General features: G+C 36.3%; 1 protein-coding gene across 1 annotated transcript; it reads right to left on the reverse strand.

Moving 5' to 3' along the window:
• Positions 1–435: 435 nt before the first annotated feature.
• On the reverse strand, positions 436–18,322 carry LOC121294873 (zinc finger protein 280D-like). Its single transcript, XM_041219022.1, has 21 exons — positions 18,117–18,322; positions 16,707–16,873; positions 16,316–16,399; positions 15,867–16,231; positions 14,962–15,076; positions 13,981–14,286; positions 12,943–13,095; positions 12,090–12,202; positions 11,342–11,568; positions 7,568–7,725; positions 7,243–7,343; positions 6,996–7,142; positions 5,693–5,827; positions 5,123–5,340; positions 4,623–4,763; positions 4,283–4,345; positions 3,897–4,015; positions 3,699–3,738; positions 2,281–2,326; positions 2,024–2,076; positions 436–1,928 (listed from the first exon to the last, which is right to left on the reverse strand). The coding sequence occupies exons 2-21, from the start codon at positions 16,864–16,866 to the stop codon at positions 1,295–1,297; spliced, it is 3,378 nt and encodes a 1,125-aa protein (XP_041074956.1). The 5' UTR covers positions 16,867–16,873; positions 18,117–18,322; the 3' UTR covers positions 436–1,294.
• Between the last annotated feature and the right edge of the window lie 1,574 nt (positions 18,323–19,896).

Genomic DNA, 19,896 nt, shown 5'->3' on the forward strand with positions numbered 1-19,896 from the left:
GGTTCTGTTTCACTTTGGGGCAAGTGAACTCACATCACATCTTGGTCCCTTTGGCATGAAACAATAGCTTCTACGAGAAACAAAACATTTTACTAGGGCTGTCCTGAAGAAATGATTATCGGTGCCAGAAGGGGGAAAAAAAAAGTGCCCACCTGTCTACATACAGGTTTGTTTTAGTAGCATTTCCAATTTCTATTGTACTGTGTAAGGTCTAGGGCAGGGGTACTCAACTCTGGCTCTCAAGATCCAGTCCAGCACGTTTTTACTCCAAGCAGGTTCTGATGTAGTTAACTGAAGCTACCAAGAGCCAATTAACTAAATGTAGGACTTGCTTGGAATAAAGACCAGGACTGGAATGGATCTCCTGGGCCATTACTGAGTACCACTGGTCTAGGGTAAAAAAAAAAAAAAAAAAAAAAAAAAAAAAGACTCTTCGGTAATAAATCAACTTATCTAATTAAAGGGACTTCTAAGAACAAGGATCAGCAAGAAGGAACTCTGCTGTGTTCTCATTTGTTTTCTCTAAAAGTTTTATTATTTACAGCACAATAAAAGCAACCATGCCTTGATTTCATTGACTGAACATTCTTAAAGAGCAAAACATATCAGACAAATACCAAGCACATAAAAAATGGGTTACTTTTAAATTGGAACAGTTTAACAAATTTAAATGAGAACAAGCTACTGACTGTAAATCATCATCTACATTCCTAAAATCTACAGGCAGCTGTGTAGCAAAAACACCACGGATATGAAGAGTCTTCCTCCTCACTTCCAGTGCATGGCAGAACTCTTCTAGTTTAAACTTTGCTACATGCCTAATAAGCCACTTACAGTAACATAGTTTGCTAAAAGTAGCTGCCATACGGCAAAACATGCCAATTAAAAGAATCTCCTTCAGCGTGTTATAAGTTATGCAGAACTGTACTTTGGTTTTACCTTACAGCCCATTCTAACAGGTCCAGCGCAATTTGATTTCTGAAACCCTACAAACTTAGGAGCATTTAGCAAAGATTCTGAATGTGTAACTAGCTCTTGAGTTTTTGCATGATGGCATTATGGTCCCACTTTCATTGAAAGTTCACTTAGTAAAGTTTAAGGGCCTGGCAGCAGTACACCCACATACAGGTGCATGTTAAAAACGTAAATATGAATGTCATAGAACTTAAAATTATGTGTTCACATGCTTTTTTTATATTATATAAAGTGTGGAATAATTTAACAGCTTTTCCGACATTTACAAAATATAAAAAAATGTAAAAGGTGTAATAATGCAAATGAAAAAAAAAACATTTTAACTTTCTGATTTTTCTTCTGCTACATAATTTTGTTTATCCTTTGATTTGTCAAGATGCTTACAAGTCTTGCTGACATCGTCCCCATTTTCACAAACAGGTGCTGCTTTCTTTTTTGAGGACGCACCTCCCTTCTGGAGGATCTCGGTGGCCTCGTGCTCAAGTACCTCGGAGGGGGTCAGAGGCTCCAGCTGAATGCTGCCTTGCTCACTTACATCAGAACTAACGGATTCCAGTTCATCCAGCTTCCTAAAAAACTGTTCAACAGAAACATTGTCTTCACGTTCCTCTTTCAGGTCCACCATCTCAGCATCGTTGGCTGAAGGGCTTTCAGGGGGCTCTCTTGTCTCCTTGGTTTTCTCAGTGTTTATAGGGCTTTTGCAAAGTGTTGGTTTCTCACACGGCTGACTTTTGTCATTTTCCTCTATATGCCCATTGTTGTCATCGGAAACCGTTTTTTCTGTTTTGCTGTCCATGGGGGTTTCTGACTTTACATCGCTTCCTTGTGGAGCTTCACGGAGGTCACCCTCCTTTTCCAAAGTCACTTCTGAATAGCTGCTATCAGTCCCTTCTGGCACAGCTTCTTGGCTTTCTGCAGCTTTGTCTCTTTTAGCTTCCTCCAAAGAATGATTACTGATAAGAAAAAAAATAGGGTAAATGGTATAAAAGATGACAATTATGCAAATGTAATTCCAAACAGCTAATTCTGACACTAATTCCAAAATTACCTTTCCATAAATGGGGAGCTTTCTTCATCAGGTATGTTTGGGGATGCATCCTTCTGCAAGGTAGATGTATGCATTATTTATAATTATTAAAAAACAAAAACAATATCCAATCATATTCTTCGCTTTTCCAAACCTGGTGTATAGCTGTGGAACTGCACTGTTGCTCTAGGGGGAGGAGTCTTAAATGTATACTTCTGTAAGACCACTTTAAAAAAAACTAAAATTGTGAGCAAAAAACATAAAAACAAAGAAATTACCTGAGAATTGCCTTTTTGTGATGTTTCATAGGCATTATCCTTTGGCCTTAAAAAAACAAAAAACATTAATTCATAAATACTTCAATAGATCCCTTGGAAAAATAAAATAAATTTTCCAAATCACCTCAATTAGTTGCACATAAAAAGAAAAAAAAAACCTGTTAAGCAGCTTATCAAGGCATGTTCATGATTAATGTACTGGGTTTATAGAACAACGGCCTACTGCTAAGACAGCACAGTCCAGGCCTTCCATTAAACCTGGTAAAGTCATCAGTTTTAATACAAATGTAACCTTTCAAAGGCTTTTTGTTTAGAAGTTGCAGGTAACTATCTTTGTTGATGCTGCACTAAAGCCAATTTTTATCTGCTAAAGTACCGCACATGATCCTTCCACATCTGACTTGAAGTGTTATTAATCATGGAGTAAATGATTCATGACCTCAATGAGCCTTAATCCCTGCTCCTACAAGAACACTTAGCATAAGAAACAGATGCATCGATTCTTGCTTTGCTGGAATCTAGGGAGGCCAATGGCGTTAAAGAGATGCAAACGTTATCAAAACAAAGGTTTTACATTTTTTCTTCAGATATGGGCTACAGCATTAGGACGATATCTATTGTGAGATTGCCATTTAATTCAAAAGGATGATCCTGCTGATAAAGCTGCATAATCACTTCCCATTATCTCTTCCCCACAGCCTGATTAATTGTAATAATTAATCTGAATATAAAAAAATCCCAGCAACTTCTTCTATAGTACTGTTCACTGGCAACTTGTAACACATAATTAACATTAATATTTGGCGAAAACTAAAAAAACTGTTCACAACAAATGATACTTTCAAACAATGCTTTTGTCAGGGGAATTAGACGTCTCCAAAGTATTTAATCATATGCAGTAATACCACTGAAAGATGAAGTAACACAATTCTGTTGCTTGCCTCTGTTTCATTGATCTTTTGATCTTTACATATTAACAAATTATGTATCATTTATCAGAAAAGAAAAACAGGGCACCTGCACTTTAACATGCACAATGAAATTGTGCAAGGCAGCAAGCAAATTATCAACTCAGTCCTCAATATACATTGAATATTATTATTATAACTACCAAGTCTACGGTCATTGTTGTACTTATTGTACTACACATGGTTAAAAGTGTTACCAATCCAAATTTCATGTTATTTGCTAAAAATACAATTTAAGTTGTATAAAAAAATACAAAGATTCAAGTTGATTTTCATTGTAGTATTTAGTTAATTCACATTAGCAACCACTACTTTGTATAACATATTACAATGACCAGCCCCAGACAGCCACCCTTACTGAAACATGTCAGCATAAAATCTACTTTGACTTCAGTTAATACAAACTTCATTAAATGCTGATACGAATTGCTTCAGAAAGCAAATACTTACTCGTTTTTTCTTGGTTCGGCACTGCACAATTTTGGAGTATCTGAAAATGTTTTTTAAAAAGTGTTATTTTCAAAAACAATTACCGTCACATTCAAAGTGAGGAATATTTTCATTTTGCAACCCTTTACCACTCAAGTTAAAATAAAGTAAGTACATTTAAACACCTTTTAGTTACAGTAAAAGGCAAAATGCACCTACCACTCTCAACGATTACTTGACAGGTGTGGTTTGGTCTGTCAATCAAATGTTTGCTCATGTCGTTGGCACCAGATGCATCAGTTAGAAAATCACAGTTGAGACAAACTAGTGTAATACCCCTGAAACAGAGAATTACTCTTCAACACAAACACCACCATACTTAAAAGCGAAATATTGTACTTAAATTGGAGGACACTTATAACCCAAGTTATCGTCTCTTAACATTAATTTTCCAGAGCCATTTATAAATAGATAATGCATTAAAAATAGCACGTTTAACTTATAGTAGATGTTATTTTTTTTGTTTTGTTTTTAAACCATAGATAATACTCTGGTAACATGAAAAAACATATAAATTATTGGATTCTTTAAAAGAAGATGCATACCTTAGTTTATCTGAATGCTTCTTACGTTTCCGGAACTTCTCTCTGGAGAATGCACTGTGAAATCTTAAAAGGACAAGCGGACATGTGTGAATATATATTATATATATATATATATATATATATATATATATATATATATATATATAAACACACTACTTCTCTTATTGAAAATGGTGTCTAACCAAACTAGCATACTTTAGTAAACAACCAAAGGAAAAGGAACACACATATCACCTATAAAAACAGAAAAGCGTATTTCCATTGTTAATCAGAAGCAAGAACTGAATGCTAAACGAATCGCTACTTTAAATGAAAACAGCAATATAAAGCGGCACAATACCTGATCATGTGCTTTGCATAGGACTTATTGCAGCTGGTCTTGTACCTACATACGCCACAGGTATAAAGTGTCAGGTAGTGAGCAGCACAGTCTTCAATGTCAGTGGAACATTCCATGCACTTCTGGATTCCAAAGTGAACACTGTTTTAAAAATTAATAAAAATACTTGTTTCTGAAATACTGAAGTGTGAACCACTGCCATTATGTACACACATGTTTTAATTAGATATACATATCCCTAGCCAAGAACAGTAACACTTACAATGAAATCTGAATCTACAGCACAGGCTCCCTGAAATTGGCTAAGTCTGTTCCCAATAGTATCCAATACAGGCTAAGCCCAGTTTCATCACAGTTAGATGAGCTCAAGATAGTTCAAATGGAGGTATGCCTTGCATGAGAACTAGGCTACTCCAGGGGATTTAAAAAAAAAAACAAAAAACAAAAAAAACATCAAAACAATATAAAATATAGAGTCAAGCATATTTTGAAATGTTCACCTTAATTTCTTTAAGGAACGCTCAAGCAGCCTTGAATTGCTTAGCTTTTCTTGCTTCTTCTGCTGGTTTGTAGATCTGGACTTCCCTTGATTGGATGGTGCTTTGGCTGACTGTTTTGCGGTGGGGCTGTTGGGAATGATGCTGACAATAGATCTACTGCTTGCATTCGGAGACGACGGTGAGCCACCTGGAGATGCTAAAGAAGCACGAATAGTAACCTAAAAAAAAATATATATATATTGAAATTGCCTCATAAAAACCACACTTTATGAAACAAGGATCATAAAATGTCTTTTTTTTTTTTGCATAAAGGAAACTAGCTAGCTTGATAAACTTTGGAGCCTTGCCTTAAACTTTTCTTCTTTCTTACTGTGCTAGAAAAGATAGTTCTAAAGTAATTATTACTATTTGAGATTATATATATATATACACACACACACACACACACACATATATGTGTATATATATATATATAGACACACACACATATATACATACACTAAAACACAGGACTAGTACAATGACATGTCTGAAATCACTCCTTCAGTTAAAGAGACTAACAGATCCAACCTTGGTCCCAGGAGGCAGCCCTTCTAATGACTTTGGTTTTCTGAATGTTCGGTGATGCTGGGTCTTGTGGTCCAATTTTTCCTTACAGGTCAAAAACTGGAGCCTGCATTTGGTACAACGGTGAACTCCTTTTTTCTAATAAAAAAATAAGAAAAAAAAAAAAATAAGAGCTACTTCTACTGTAGGTTGCGTGACCTTTTTTTATGTTGAGCATACTGATCTTTCAATTAGTGCAATGGCTTTGTTCATTTTTATTGAGAGCTCACTTGTAAACATTAAAACCACTAAGTTTCATTTAAAAATGATAAATCTAACCAAATGCTGAGGTAGAAACTAAACAGTGGTAGTAGTTGTTGTAGTTGACTTTATTTTTATATTTGAACAATATCCTCTTTGTGCACAATAAACGTTTTAATATGTTCTGCAATCAGGAGACAGCTAAGCAATTGCCATTTATTACTAATTAATTATTTGGATGTACTGATAAAAAACTAAGTAAGGCTGCAACTAAAAGTGAAAAGCAATCCTTGTGTAAAAACTGTACAAAAGACTACTAGCTGCACCACTGAATGACCTGGTGCCCTCAAACATACAACTAGGATTCATATTTTTGTGCAAGATAGGAACGCAAATAAGATGCTTTGCACAGCAATTTATTATTAGTTTATTCATTTTTTTAAAATATGTATTTATAGGGACTTTACTATTTACAAGAACCCAATTAGTTTTTAAATGTAAAACATGGGTGTGCACTTCAAAAAATACATTCTACAAAATGACATTCACAAGCTTTGTTTATTATCCAATTGACCAAGAAATATTACTTTTCAGATTTTTCATAAACAAACAAACAATTTGCCTTGTAAGCCAACTGCAAAACACCACAAAAATATTTCGTTGCAAATTTGCCAATCCATTGTGTACTGCAGCAAGGTGTTCAATGGAACACTAATCAATCCATGTTCACAATATAACTGAACAGGCAATTCACCAGTTGGCTAGTGCTTATGCTGACTCCGTTCAAATTGTTGCGCTAAGGACCACTGAATCAAATTCCTTACAACAATGACAGATGAAGGTGTTCAATACTTCCTACGAGCAGAAAATAATCAAAGGCTGTCCTATTTACTTCACAGCAAAACGATGTGAAGTACTGACTCTACTGTTCACACAACGGACACAGACTACAAGCCACTCTGTTCACAGCACTGAATTGGCAGAGTATTTACGTACTGTTAATTACACGACAGTTTGGGAAGAATGTCACTGCATTAATGAACATGCTTCTTTTGCTACTACTTACCTGGTGTCTCATGTAATGCAGCATATATGGTGTTGCACATTTAATCACTTTGAGGCAGAATGGGCAGAGCAGATGTTTTGTATTCTCATGAGTTACTCGGAAGTGATTTTCCACATCTGAAAACACAGACGACCTGTAGCTACAAACCTATTGGAAAAATAAGCATTTTTGAATGGTCACTCCAATACTGAATAAGTTAATGTTCAAAGAATATTAAAATAAATATATATACATATACACAATTTACCTGGCAAAGATAGGGCATTTCACCAGGCTTATGATTGTCCTTCATGTGTTGCAGTAGCACTTGCTCAGATTCAAAGGCCAATTCACAGATTTTACAACTGGCTGAAAGAAAAAAAACACAATACATTTGAACTTTTGATCACACACAAGGAAAATTTATTTGAATCCATAGCAATGTATACATAAAACAAATAACGGTAGTAGACATGTTTTTGGCTAATGCCTTTGTCAGTTAAATGTTTTAAAAAGGTTAGAGATCGATTATACTACCCACAAAACAAAACTGCTGAAAACAAACAACAAAAAAACTAAAGAGAAACACATACTAGTTGACTGGTATGAGCTGTGGGCACTTTCAATGTGGCACTGGAGCTGGAAGGGCGTGGAGAACTGGCGATAGCAGTGCTGGCAGGTGGTGTGGTTTTCCCAGCTCTCATTGCTCTGCTTCTCAAGCTCCAAATGATGTTTCATGTGGTTCATAAACCTGTGAAAGGCAGACATGCAGGTGCATAAAAACCCTGGCTTCAAAATGTCAAACAAGACATCGTGAACCCAGTCACAGATGTGATGTGCACTCGTTTATGGAAATGTTAAAGCACTAAAAATACACACACCCGTATATCCTGTAAAGAGAACTACCTTTTAATTCACTGTTTTAAGTTTTGCATTCAGCTCGCATGCACCTGCACATAATATGCAATCACAAACACATATAAGTCCAAATGTGCGAAATGCGTGGATCAGGGTTTGACATTAACCATGGCCCGGGGCCGGTAGAGAGTGCAGTTTGGCCAGTAGTTATGAAGCTCTAGCGGCCCAACTGGGCTGGTTACATTTAACTAGTATAATACATATAGTGCATATCGGCTTTCATTTCATGAATCCAGGAAAACGGGCCAGTGTGTCAAAATCTGAAAATTAATTTACAAACCATTTTCTAAAAATATAACTACTAACTAATCCCATTGGGCATCATGTTTGTTGTACAGTCAGAATCTGAGTCTACATACTCAAGTGCTGTGTTGGTACTTGTTCCCGCGGCAAATCTTTTACAAATCGGGTTTTCTGCAACTAAGCAACCAATAAGCCAAAAGGAAAAGCGCTCAAATCAATAAATCATAAAGAATGTAATTATGCAAAAAATGAAGACGAACATTTAGAGTAGAGGGTTCAAGAGAAAAAAAGTAACATTTTGCCTTGTTTGGCATCAGTTTCCCAGACTTGCAGATAAGACAGCAGCTTTATTTGTTGTGAATTCAACATTTAGTTTATATCATACCCAGTCTCACAGTAAGATGTCCCGATGGATACCCAGATACGCAATCGAATTGTCAAACTATTTGATTTGGGATCCGATGTGTTCAGGTCAAAAATGCCATTCACAAGCTTTCCAGGACTCGCTGGTATCACTCAGCAAGATTGGCGCTGACTTGGGAGAGGCTACACAAGCGACAACGCTCTAAGAAGGATTGTTATTATTTTGTATTATGAATATTGTTTAATTAGTGTTTTATATTAAGATTAGGGATGGACATAGTTTCCTATTTGAATACACAGGGTGCAACCTTTTTGTGTATTCAATTACCCGAACTCTGGTCCCTTACGCTCCCAAGAATAAAATGGCAAATGCGTGTGCACAAGAAGACAGTATAACAGTGGAAGCCGGTAAAGTTTAGCTGGGTTCACAAAGTGTTCAAACAATGTCCAAGACGAGATTTCATCGCTCTGTACCGTATTTCCTTAGGCACAATTTTTTTCTTTTGTTTATTGAATTAAAATACATGGAACTTAATAAGCATCAATGTCACAGCACATATCTCTTCCAATTAAAGCAACAGTAGCATAATACTGCGCAAACCACCAAATAATTTTTGCTGTAGTGTATTCAGAATAAAATAACACCTATCATATAGCAACCTAAATATTCTACATCTGTTTAATTAACAAATAATATTTAACATAATCTTAGTGTAAATATTGTAACTTTGCCAAATAGAAAATACATTCCAACATTACAATAGTTTAACATTACTAATTACAACTAGCCATTAAGTGCTGACATCAGATGAATCGAAGTCAAGTTATTTTGTTTATTCAATAACCTGTAAATAATTCAAAACAAGGACACCTGGTTGTACTTTCAATGGTCAGTGCAAATGTTGACATTACTCCACCCATTCACAGAAAGTCAACAGTAGATAGTTTACACTGAACTGCAGTCCAGAGTTAAAAGAATAACCCCTTTCTAAGTATCTTGCATTTTCTTATAGTTACTGTGTTGTTGTGCTTAACATCTAGTATGTCTTTATATTCATTATAATGTTAAAGTACCTTTCTAATTTCAATGTTACCCAAGTTTGGATTACCGTACTTCTCTTAGCACCTGCTATATACATGGGTAATGGCTGAGGTAACATATATTGAAAGGCTTCGTTTAGCCACTTTCTTTTGAGACATGGGCTCTTGGTTACCATACACAAAACCATCATGAAAAAAATACATAACTATATTGGGCCAGATAAAATTGCATCTGGGCCAGTAAAAACACAAGCTCAGTGGCCCAAGGGTCCACTAGTTAATAATCTAAACGTAGAGCCCTGCTGCATATGTTAACGGAAGTGCTGACATTGATTTAATGAAGGACAAGATTAAATTCTTTCAATCTTGCAGTCTGCGATTCAAATGTATTTCATGTCATTTCTCTTTAAAAAGCTAGTTTATTTTCCAAGGCTTTGTAAAAACACACAGGGTTCTTACAGTTTGTTAAATAGCACACACCAGTCATAAGTGCCTTCCCTTTTCATACCTCGACAGTGTGCATTAGTTTCCAGTGCTTACAAGATAAATTACCAATGCTTCTGCTTGTATCTCACTTTCTAAGTGTGTTTAATAGCCATTATAATACCAGCAATTACAAGAACCTTTTGTTTTGCCTAATGATGTGCGCTTCCTCCATTGGTAGAAGTCTGCTGTTTTAACTTGCAGACTGTGCCCCGACTTGGCATGGCCCATTCTTCAGCTTTACATTCTGCTACTTCAGCTCCCCTAAAAGAAATTCTTATACGAAAGAACTGTGACCTTACCTGCCAAACAGCGACTACAATACAAACGGGCCTACCTATTAAAATGGCTTGCAGAAGCTTTTTGCTGCATTTGAGAGTAAAGTTGTTTAATCAAAAGAACAGTTTTTACACTGTGTAAACTACCAACTATTATTCATTGTTGGTCCCTAAAGGGAATTTCACTGAAGTCTACTGATAACGTCATCAATCTGTATGAGGAAACTAATGAAGGTTGTATAATTCTCTCTCTCTCTCTCTCCTAATCACTCTCTATGGAGTATGTCAGCAGACTTTTAAAACCATTGCTACTTGAATTGCTTCGTTTTCTAAGAGAATAATGTATTCCCATGTGTTAAACGTGCATTACATGCTGTTTAATAACTTGTTAAAACACCGGAAATTGCTGTTTAACCAACATCACTGCTGACCCAATTTACATTTACATTTATCTTGCATTTTACACTATCTTGCATCAACAAGTTAATATACTTTTACAAGAAGCTCCTCAACAAGAATCAGAAACTTTGCAATTCAGTTTGGCATACTTCAGAAAAACAAGCCATGACCTATTTTTAAAAAAGGACATACGTTCATTAATACCGAGCAGTATTTAATTTTGGAGAAAATAAAATTAAATTACAGAAGCAAATGGCACCTTTTATAAATTCAGCACCATTCACTGCAGGTCTCAAATATGCAATTTTGAAAGAAACACATTTAATAGACACAGGTATTTTCATTTTAAAATTTGGTGCTGAACTAAGGCAAAAGGAAGTTCTCAATTTTCTAGCCATGCCTGCCAAGAAGCCTGTTACTGCTTTTCCTTTGTCATTTTACTCCAGAAGTGTCTTAGATTAAATATGTGTAATACCAGGAGGTCATTTTATGTAACATAAAAATTTGCTACAATATATGTTTCTTTCAAAACTGCACATTTGAGACCTTATAGTGAATGGTTGTGCACTGCGGTTAAAATGTATGCAACTATTTTAATGATGAACAAAAACAAATGTGACTAAGTTTCTCCCTGGAAGATACCTTATATTGTTTTTGAGAAGTTTCAAGCAACTGCAGCACTTGAAGGTAGTACTCGTCTTCTGTTCCTGTTGGAGGTCTCCTTCGTATTTTCCATAATAAAACTCACTGACCAGCATGACAAGCTTTCCTTCCTCAGCCCCAGCCTCAGCACGCTTCACAGGCGTGGTTGGCGTGTCTTGTTTAGAGGTTGTGGGGAAGAAGTTATTAAACAGATCGGGACAACAGAACTGAAATGAAAAGAAAAGAAATTCCACAACCACACTTTCGAAACAGCTTGACAAGTTTCAAGAAAAACAACACAAAACAAAAACACTTTCTATACAAGACCTGCTGCAATGCACTGTACCCATTAGGTGTACGGTGTAGTACGTCTGCTTGTGAAGTGATCGTATCACAGTGCCTCTGAAACCTTTCTGTTACCCCTTACTTTCGACTGCGGTTCAGACAAGTATGGTAGCCTGCAGTCTTCAATCTTGTCCATATTCTTAGCACAGTGCAATTCCATCCCCATGCTTACTCAATGCAGTATAACTTAGAAAACTAAAGCTGCAACTGTTACAAAATACAGCCAGCTATGTCTACAGAAACACATTTTCAAAAAAAGACTATTATTCTAAACTTAGACCAGAAAACAGCAATTACAAATCTGTGAAGGTGTTCTGTAACATTCAACATCCAGCACAAACCTTAGCTGTAATTACTGCAACTTGCAACACTTTCAGAGAGCAGTTTAAAACGCATTACTTACCTTCATATGATTCTTGAGAGGACCCATAACGTGGAAATGGATCTTACATTTTGGACAAGCATTAAGGATTTGTACTCCATTTGTAACATAGACAGATGAGTTTATCACTGAACCTGAAAAAAGCAACAAAGAATACATTATTCTTTTTCTCCTACTTTGTAACATAGAAATCATCATCAAGCACTTTATTTTCAGGGTAATTTTGTGCACTTTTTTTAAATAATGGAATAAAAGGCCTCAATATGAACAAAACACCACTTAGTAGCCTCTAACTGTACTCTATAAACACAATGTATTCTGCATGTCAATAATCTGTGAACCACAAAGCAGACCAAATGGCAACAAACTCAGTCTACTACAATTAGCTACAGCAATAATTAATTTATGATGCAATTCACTTGAATAATGTAAGCCATTCAGATCTGCTCATGTCAAACAACCTAAGACCACTAGGACAAAATAAGCACCACACCTGAACAAAGGTGGCTAAAATACCTTAAGTTGTTTTTTTAATTCACTGTTTTTTACAGGCCCTTAAAACTATATGCTAGAGAAGAAGTTAATTTAAATGTTATACTTAATTGAGGGTAGTTCTGAAATCAAGATTGGGGGAACGACAAGTGTAGTTTTATAATCCTGACCTGCCAAAAGCTCTTAACCCTTATTGCATTAAAACAATGTGCATAAGTAAACTGCCCTTAAAGTAAAATTAAAACCTATAAAACAAACGGCTGAAATACGCATGTCCTTCCATCAAGTGACTGCCTGCTACTAACTGGCAAGGTGATGCAGTACTCCAGCAGGCTGACAAACGGAACCAATTGCAATGCAAACACTGTTCATAAAGCAATACCTTTTAAATTGAGGTCTTGTCCAGTGGAATTTACTGAAAGAGAGGAAACGGGGGTACCAGGCTCAAGTTTGGACTTTTTAGGAGTGGTATTGTTAATCTCAGACACAGCAGGACGCTTAGCCAAACCAAGACCTGGTGGCAAACCTCTTCGAACTGCAAAAACAATTTTTATATATATATATAAGTTTCAGGCACTTACTTTAAACAAATATTTAAATGTCAATATCGTATCAAAATCAAGATTAAGTAAGAAAAAAAAAAAAAAAAAAAACAACATTAAAACATATATAGATCTATATATATTATATATATATATATATATATATATATATATATATATATATATATATATATATATATATATATATATATATATATATACACACACACATATATATATATATACACACACACACACACACACTGCTGTGCAAGTGTCACTGAATTGACAACAGAAATGGCAGAAGGCACAGGTGTCGTTGTCCATCAAATCAACAGTAGAAAGGTCACTCTTGAAATCAAGACTTAAAGGACGTGTTGCAGTAAGAATACCTCTTAAGAAAGGGGAACAAGAATAAATGGCTAAAATATGCACAACATAACTGGACAATGGAACAATGGTTAAAGGTGCTTTGGACTGTTAACTGATGGACAACTACCTGTGCCTGCCTTCTACCAGTTCTGTTGTCAATTCAATACGTCTTCTTTCTATTCCTTAAAAGATATTATCTTCAAATTTTGTTCATCCTTGTTAGGCAGCCTTTTGGACGTTCCAGTCCTGGGTTTGTCAATTACAGATGATGCGTCTTGTTACTTGTTGATTATACTTTGGATACCACACCTTGAAAAATCAAGTGATGCGAGCCATTTCACTCAATGTTTTTTTCTTTATGCAAGTCAAGTTTGTTATAATAGTAGAATCCACTAGTGGAGGCTTTGAGTAAATTGTAGATGCTCATAATGCAACAAGTCTCAGACTTTTGCACAGCAGTGTGTGTGTGTGATTATATATACATTATATAATGTCGATCTGCATACCTATTTTGTTCACAATTTGGGGTGCTGACTGTTGTTTTGGAGAGCTTATTGGTAGAGACTGTGGTTTTGTTGAACTAATTTGCATTGACTGTACATTGGTTGTGCTCAGCTGAGTTGACTGAAGTCTTGAAGAGCTTGTTTGTGCTGAATTCTGTCCACTTGTGAGCCTGACAATATTATTCTGAACAGGGGAAGCAAGTTGTACTTGAAGAGGTCTGTTGCCAGCGTTTGATATTACTCTTGTAGGCATAAGTTGGCGCACTTGAGAAAACTGCTGAACAGATCTGCACAATTGTGGCGAAACTCCTGCAACAGAAACAACCAAATATAAAACTAAACATACAAAGAATGTAAGACGTTACTCTTTTCATGTTATGTCTTTCAATAATTTTCCTATGTTTTTAACCCAAGATATGCATTAGAGTCAATTAATAAATATGCATCAGAGTCAATTAATAAAGCACATTTAACAAACTAGTTACTGCAGTATTTTGCAGGCTACTCCCACAAAAACTTTTTTTTTTTCATTATTTTAAAGATGTTTAGTAGACAACTACAGTGACATCCTTCACTTGACAAACTAAACATTTTATTTGTTGTATTTATTTATCGGGGACACATACAATTAGAACGTAAATGTCACTTGCATGACACAAGATGCATTGCATTTTCAATTTAGCCAGTAGGCTCATTTCCATTGACAGTCCCCAGGCAGACATCGATGACAACTGTAATAAATCTCCATATTGCTTCTACACTAAACTATAACAATAATCTCCTATTGAATATTTGATAGTCATAAATTACCTATTTAAAAGTGCATAACAATCAGCAGCTTACATAATCCAGATACAGCACAATTTATGTAATAAATATCCAATACACACAATTCAAATGTACTAACTATGCAACTAATTGCAACTGTGAATAATACATTTTTTTAAATACAAGTGTGACATATTTAAATTAAAAAAAACTGACCTTGAGGTACAGAAATAGATGGTCCACTTGTATACGATGTTATTCCTGTGTCTGGTCTGATACCCAGTATCAAACCTGAATTATTTGTCATCTGTGGTGAGGTCATTATATAGCCCTAGATTCAAATATACAAACATTTAAAAAAATGTTTTAGATTTTCTGCCTGTCATGATAATTGTAATTAGGGAGTCTGATTTTCGGGCTTTACCCGATTTCTCCACCAAATGCTTTTTTCTGCATTCCCCGAATACACACATATGAATGTGATTCAAATGCAACAAAGCAGAACTGCCGCCAATGACGGTAAGCTGATTCACCTATTAGAAAAATGTGGCTTAGTGTAAAATATATATATTTTTTAGATTTTTCAAAATTACAGCAATATAGCGTTAAGGTTTTTGCTTTTGTTGTACACTTTTCTTCCTAGTTATTTGTTTTATTGGAGTGTGTTTAAGCCGAGAGCATTTAGATGGAACAGTCGATCATTTCTCTTTGTAAAACAGTGCGAGAGAAAGAGGGAAGAGAGATAAATGTCGTCAAAAGTTTGCATATCTCTGATGTGTGGAAATACATACATACGTTGGGGATATAAACTGTTGACGACAACTTTGTGCTTAAGGATTAGTTTACTGCTTACTAAATAAAACCCGATTTCTACCCGAATATTTATTCTTTCCTGATTATATATTAAAAATCCACCTTTTTTTCATTAAATAATTCTATCAGATTTTTTGAAAAACATTCACCCAAATTTGGAAAAAAGTTTCACCCGAAAAACCAGACACCCTAACTATAATTTTCTAACACCATGCTTTCTTTGTGTAGTTGGAACAGTGCAACGGCTTTTGTACTGAGCATATCAACTTTGTAAATGTGTAATTCAACAGAACAGAAGTATAGACTACCTGATTGTTTATTATTATTGGCTGTGCAGTTACTGCAGTAAAAGTCTGCTGCATCTGCTGTGCTGTAGCTGGAATGGGCACAGGTCTGGATGCTGGCTGCGTAGTAATTGGAATGAGGAGAGATCTGGAAACTGGTTGCACTGATGAGGGTCTGACTACAGCCTGAGGTACGATAGGATTAATCATGTCTTTGGACATAGGCTGCACACACAGTGAAGCTGGCGACGATCTCGGTGTAGACTGCAACGTCGCTGATGCAGCCATTAGTCTTGAAACTGGCTGATAAACTGCAGAGGTCGTCATGATACTGGGGTTTGCAGGAGATGTGTAGTGTTGGCTTGTAGCTTTACAGTTAGAACTGGAACCTAAATCAAGCACAACAGTTAAAAGCAGAAGAAATCGATTTGTAATACCTTGCAACATTTAAAATAACAAGCAGCAGCTCATACCAGGGTTTGCTGTAGTTCTGTTAAGGGTTCCATTCTGTACTGCTAATCGTTGTGGTGAAGAATACTTGGATCTAGGGAAGTTATCTGTTTAAAAATAAGTATTTGCATATTATTTATCATGCTCGTGGTTAAATGCAGTTTACAAGTTTTGGTGCTAATGAATGTAAAGTATATAAATATATTACAAACATTCTCTACGACTATTCCAATACGTGACAAAGCTTTCGCATTTTTCAAATAATCCTGGCTATATCCTAACATGTATAACAGATTTTTTTAAACCGTGGCTAGCTCTACTGCAGTACCACAACACACAATTACATGTGTTTCTGCATAGTCAGCTTAAAGAAACCTACACTGGTCTTATTGAGTTAAAAAAAAAAAATCATACTTTGAATTTGAAATGTATTAGTTGGCGGTTTTGAACAGGTGATCTCGCCAACAAAAATGGGCTCATCGTCATCATCATCATCATCCTCTGTGACTTCTGGAATTCGTTTCTGCCAAGGTTCCAGCTCTTCCTCCTCACATTCCATAAAAAGTCCAGCCATTGTGATACTGAAAAAAAACAACCAACATGATACAAAAATAAACAGCGATTCCATCATAAATAACAAAAAGACAGGGCGATTTTTAAGTTGCTTGTACCGACATCATTTTTCAACCTCTAAAATGCACATCAGGTGCTCAAATGTAATTTGCCCAACATCCCTAACTATTCAATTCTATTTTGTGTTCATGGTAATGACTAGTATCCGGTCTATTTGTGTTCTTTATTGTATGTATGCGATTATTAGTATGATGTAGAGAACGCTGTTTGAATGAATAATTATATGACCATTTTAAGTTTGACCAAAGGTTTCAGATTTCTTTATCTAACAGTTTACTTTAGCAGACGGACGTCCAATAATTTGAAACTGGTGAGGGCAAAACAACAGATATAGTAAAAACGTTATACTGTAGGAAAACCAAACCATTTTCGGCCGCAACAAATTAATGCATGGCCACAAATATGATCAAAATTATACCACTTGTACATTATGATGACACCGTTTTCTTTTTGTCTGAGGGTTACATAACAACAATGTTGCAATTCCCGCAATTAACTTTCATTGCTTCTCTCTACGTCACAGATTGTGTGCAAAATAAATACATTTTAAGACAGACACGCTTCTCTGGCGAGGTTTTGCATAAATTTCTGTTGCAACATCCACACAAGCTTCCGGTATTCAAACACAGTCAAACTACTACAGGGGTACACGTACAACCCAGGTTGTAAACAAGGAGATGACGCTACCATCAATAAGGCTAAGGTGCTCCACCAGTTCTCACAGACAACAGATGTGAATGTTTTCACCCGCATGAAGAGGGTTACAACACGCACAACCCCAAACGCTACCCCACATTCCGTTCAATTCGGGTTGTAACAAAGTCAACGCTCAGCCCTTTTTACCTCCCAAACACAAAGGCAGGGTGCTTTCCCTCCACCTTAAATAACGAAACCGTATACGTTATAAAACGGGTCAATTTAATTACTGATAACTACTGCAGTGAGAGGCGCTGTCAGTTTAACTTTTTTTTTTTTTTTCATCTTCTAGTAATCTCGCCGTTTGGTAAAAATCGGCAAAGCAACAACACAACCAAGCAAACATGGCGCCCGGCACAACGACAGGCTGCAGGCAGGCTCCAGGCAGTATTACATCCTGAACTGTGCCACCTTAGCCGCCGCAGGAACTGAAACGTGCAGCAGAAGGGACCTGAGGACCACAAAATGAGGTATGCAGAGGAAAGGCATGCTTACCGTTTGTTTTTAAGGCGTTACAAGGCGAATACTACAGTTGACACTGCATTTTGTAGGCAGTGCCGGGGATGCCTGTTCCCTGGGAGTCGCATGAACACACTCTGGTGGATGATGGGTAATTTCAGGTCAGACCGGGTTTATTTTTTCATTCCCGGGAAGACAAACCCTGGCTGCGGAAAGCGCGCGAGCCCCCTCCCCCTCAAACAGAACGGGATTTACCTTTTTCAACACCATGTTGAGTCCAAAATATTTTACATAACGCTAAAAAGAAAAATAGAAAAGCGTTGTTTCAGTGTGTTTGTCAGTAGAGTTCTCTAAAGTGGAACAATTAGGGACCCCCCCCCTCCCCGATTTATTCTTCTGCTGATCGTTCCAACACAAACTTAATATTTGTAACGAGCGCCAGGTACAAACTTGATGGGCCAAACTGTATATCTTAACTCATAATTAACAAAAGGAACACTTGCCTGTTACCTAGTATTACTGCAACTGAATTGAAACACGCAGGGCCGTTGTGTTAATGTAGTTTTCCAGGTTTATCTTGGCACCCGGTTTGGGGTCGCGTTGTATTTGTACCAAGGCTCTTGCTTACGGATACAGGCATTGATTATTGTAATTGTGTATATCGCATAAAATACACCAAAATCCACAGCGGCGAAGCAATTGCAATTGTTTTTGAACCAGGATGCAGGAATTGTGCCTGAAAAACAGCAATGGGGTCAACTCTTCTAGAACATTCTAACGTGTGCAAGCAAACAATATGGCGGATGCCCAAATGCAGCTAACAATAAAACTCATTGTCTGTAAAGCAGTATTCCGTTAATAAAATGCAAATCTCATTTTCAGGTATGCACTGTAATCTGTAATTAGAATGATGTGCTGTACAAGATCCCCCGAGTGTGATAGTTTAATAAATAGTGTTTTAGGTGTGTATTTCTTGAGCCGATTCAACGTGAGAGGAAGTTCCATTTTGAAAATATAGTTGTCGGCTAAGGGCTTCTAAATAAATAAGATGATGGACCTTTTAAAATACGTCATAACATTCTTAAAACTGCATTTAAGGTCTGGTCTGCTTACTGCACAATGGTTCTCAGTGGTTAGTGTCAGTGTGCAGGCAATACATACAAGTAAAACATTAGCTATGCACATCTAAGCTAGTTTAACATGGAAAGAAACAATATATGTATCGGCAACTCAGCACATCGTCATGGAATGGTGGCAAGGTCAGGGCGTGGCATAGCGACAGAAAAGGCGCTCCTTGTGTTCTTGTAATTAATAAAACCGCAGTTTGTAAGGAGGGCTTTTGTGTGTGCACAATTAACCGAATTTGAGTTTTTATATATATATATATATATATATATGTGTGTGTGTGTGTGTTTTAGTTGTATGCGTTTACCATTCTTTAAACACGTTTTTACCGCCACAAAGTTAAATACTGTGCTACTGTCCACAACACAACACCCCAAATGCTATAATGACCTGACATGTATTTTAATTAGTAAACATTGCAGACTAGTACCAGGAAGAAATTAAGTAATGCAGACTGAGCTTTTTAATCTAGCATGGTTCCAGGTTGTTTTTTTATTATTGAAATACAAGTGAGACAGCGTTTGGAAGATGCATGGAATTATTTAATCCAATCCCTCTTGAAAGCTGACTTCAATGGCAAGCATATCATTATCAATGTCATTTATGCTGCTTGTTTAACAAAATGTGCATGCATGGCCATTATTATAAATGTGGGTGTCTATATCTGATTTCAAAGAACGTGTCAGATTGC

Source organism: Polyodon spathula, chromosome 19, assembly GCF_017654505.1.
Source record: "Polyodon spathula isolate WHYD16114869_AA chromosome 19, ASM1765450v1, whole genome shotgun sequence".
In the NCBI taxonomy this organism is placed as follows: Eukaryota; Metazoa; Chordata; class Actinopteri; order Acipenseriformes; family Polyodontidae; genus Polyodon; species Polyodon spathula.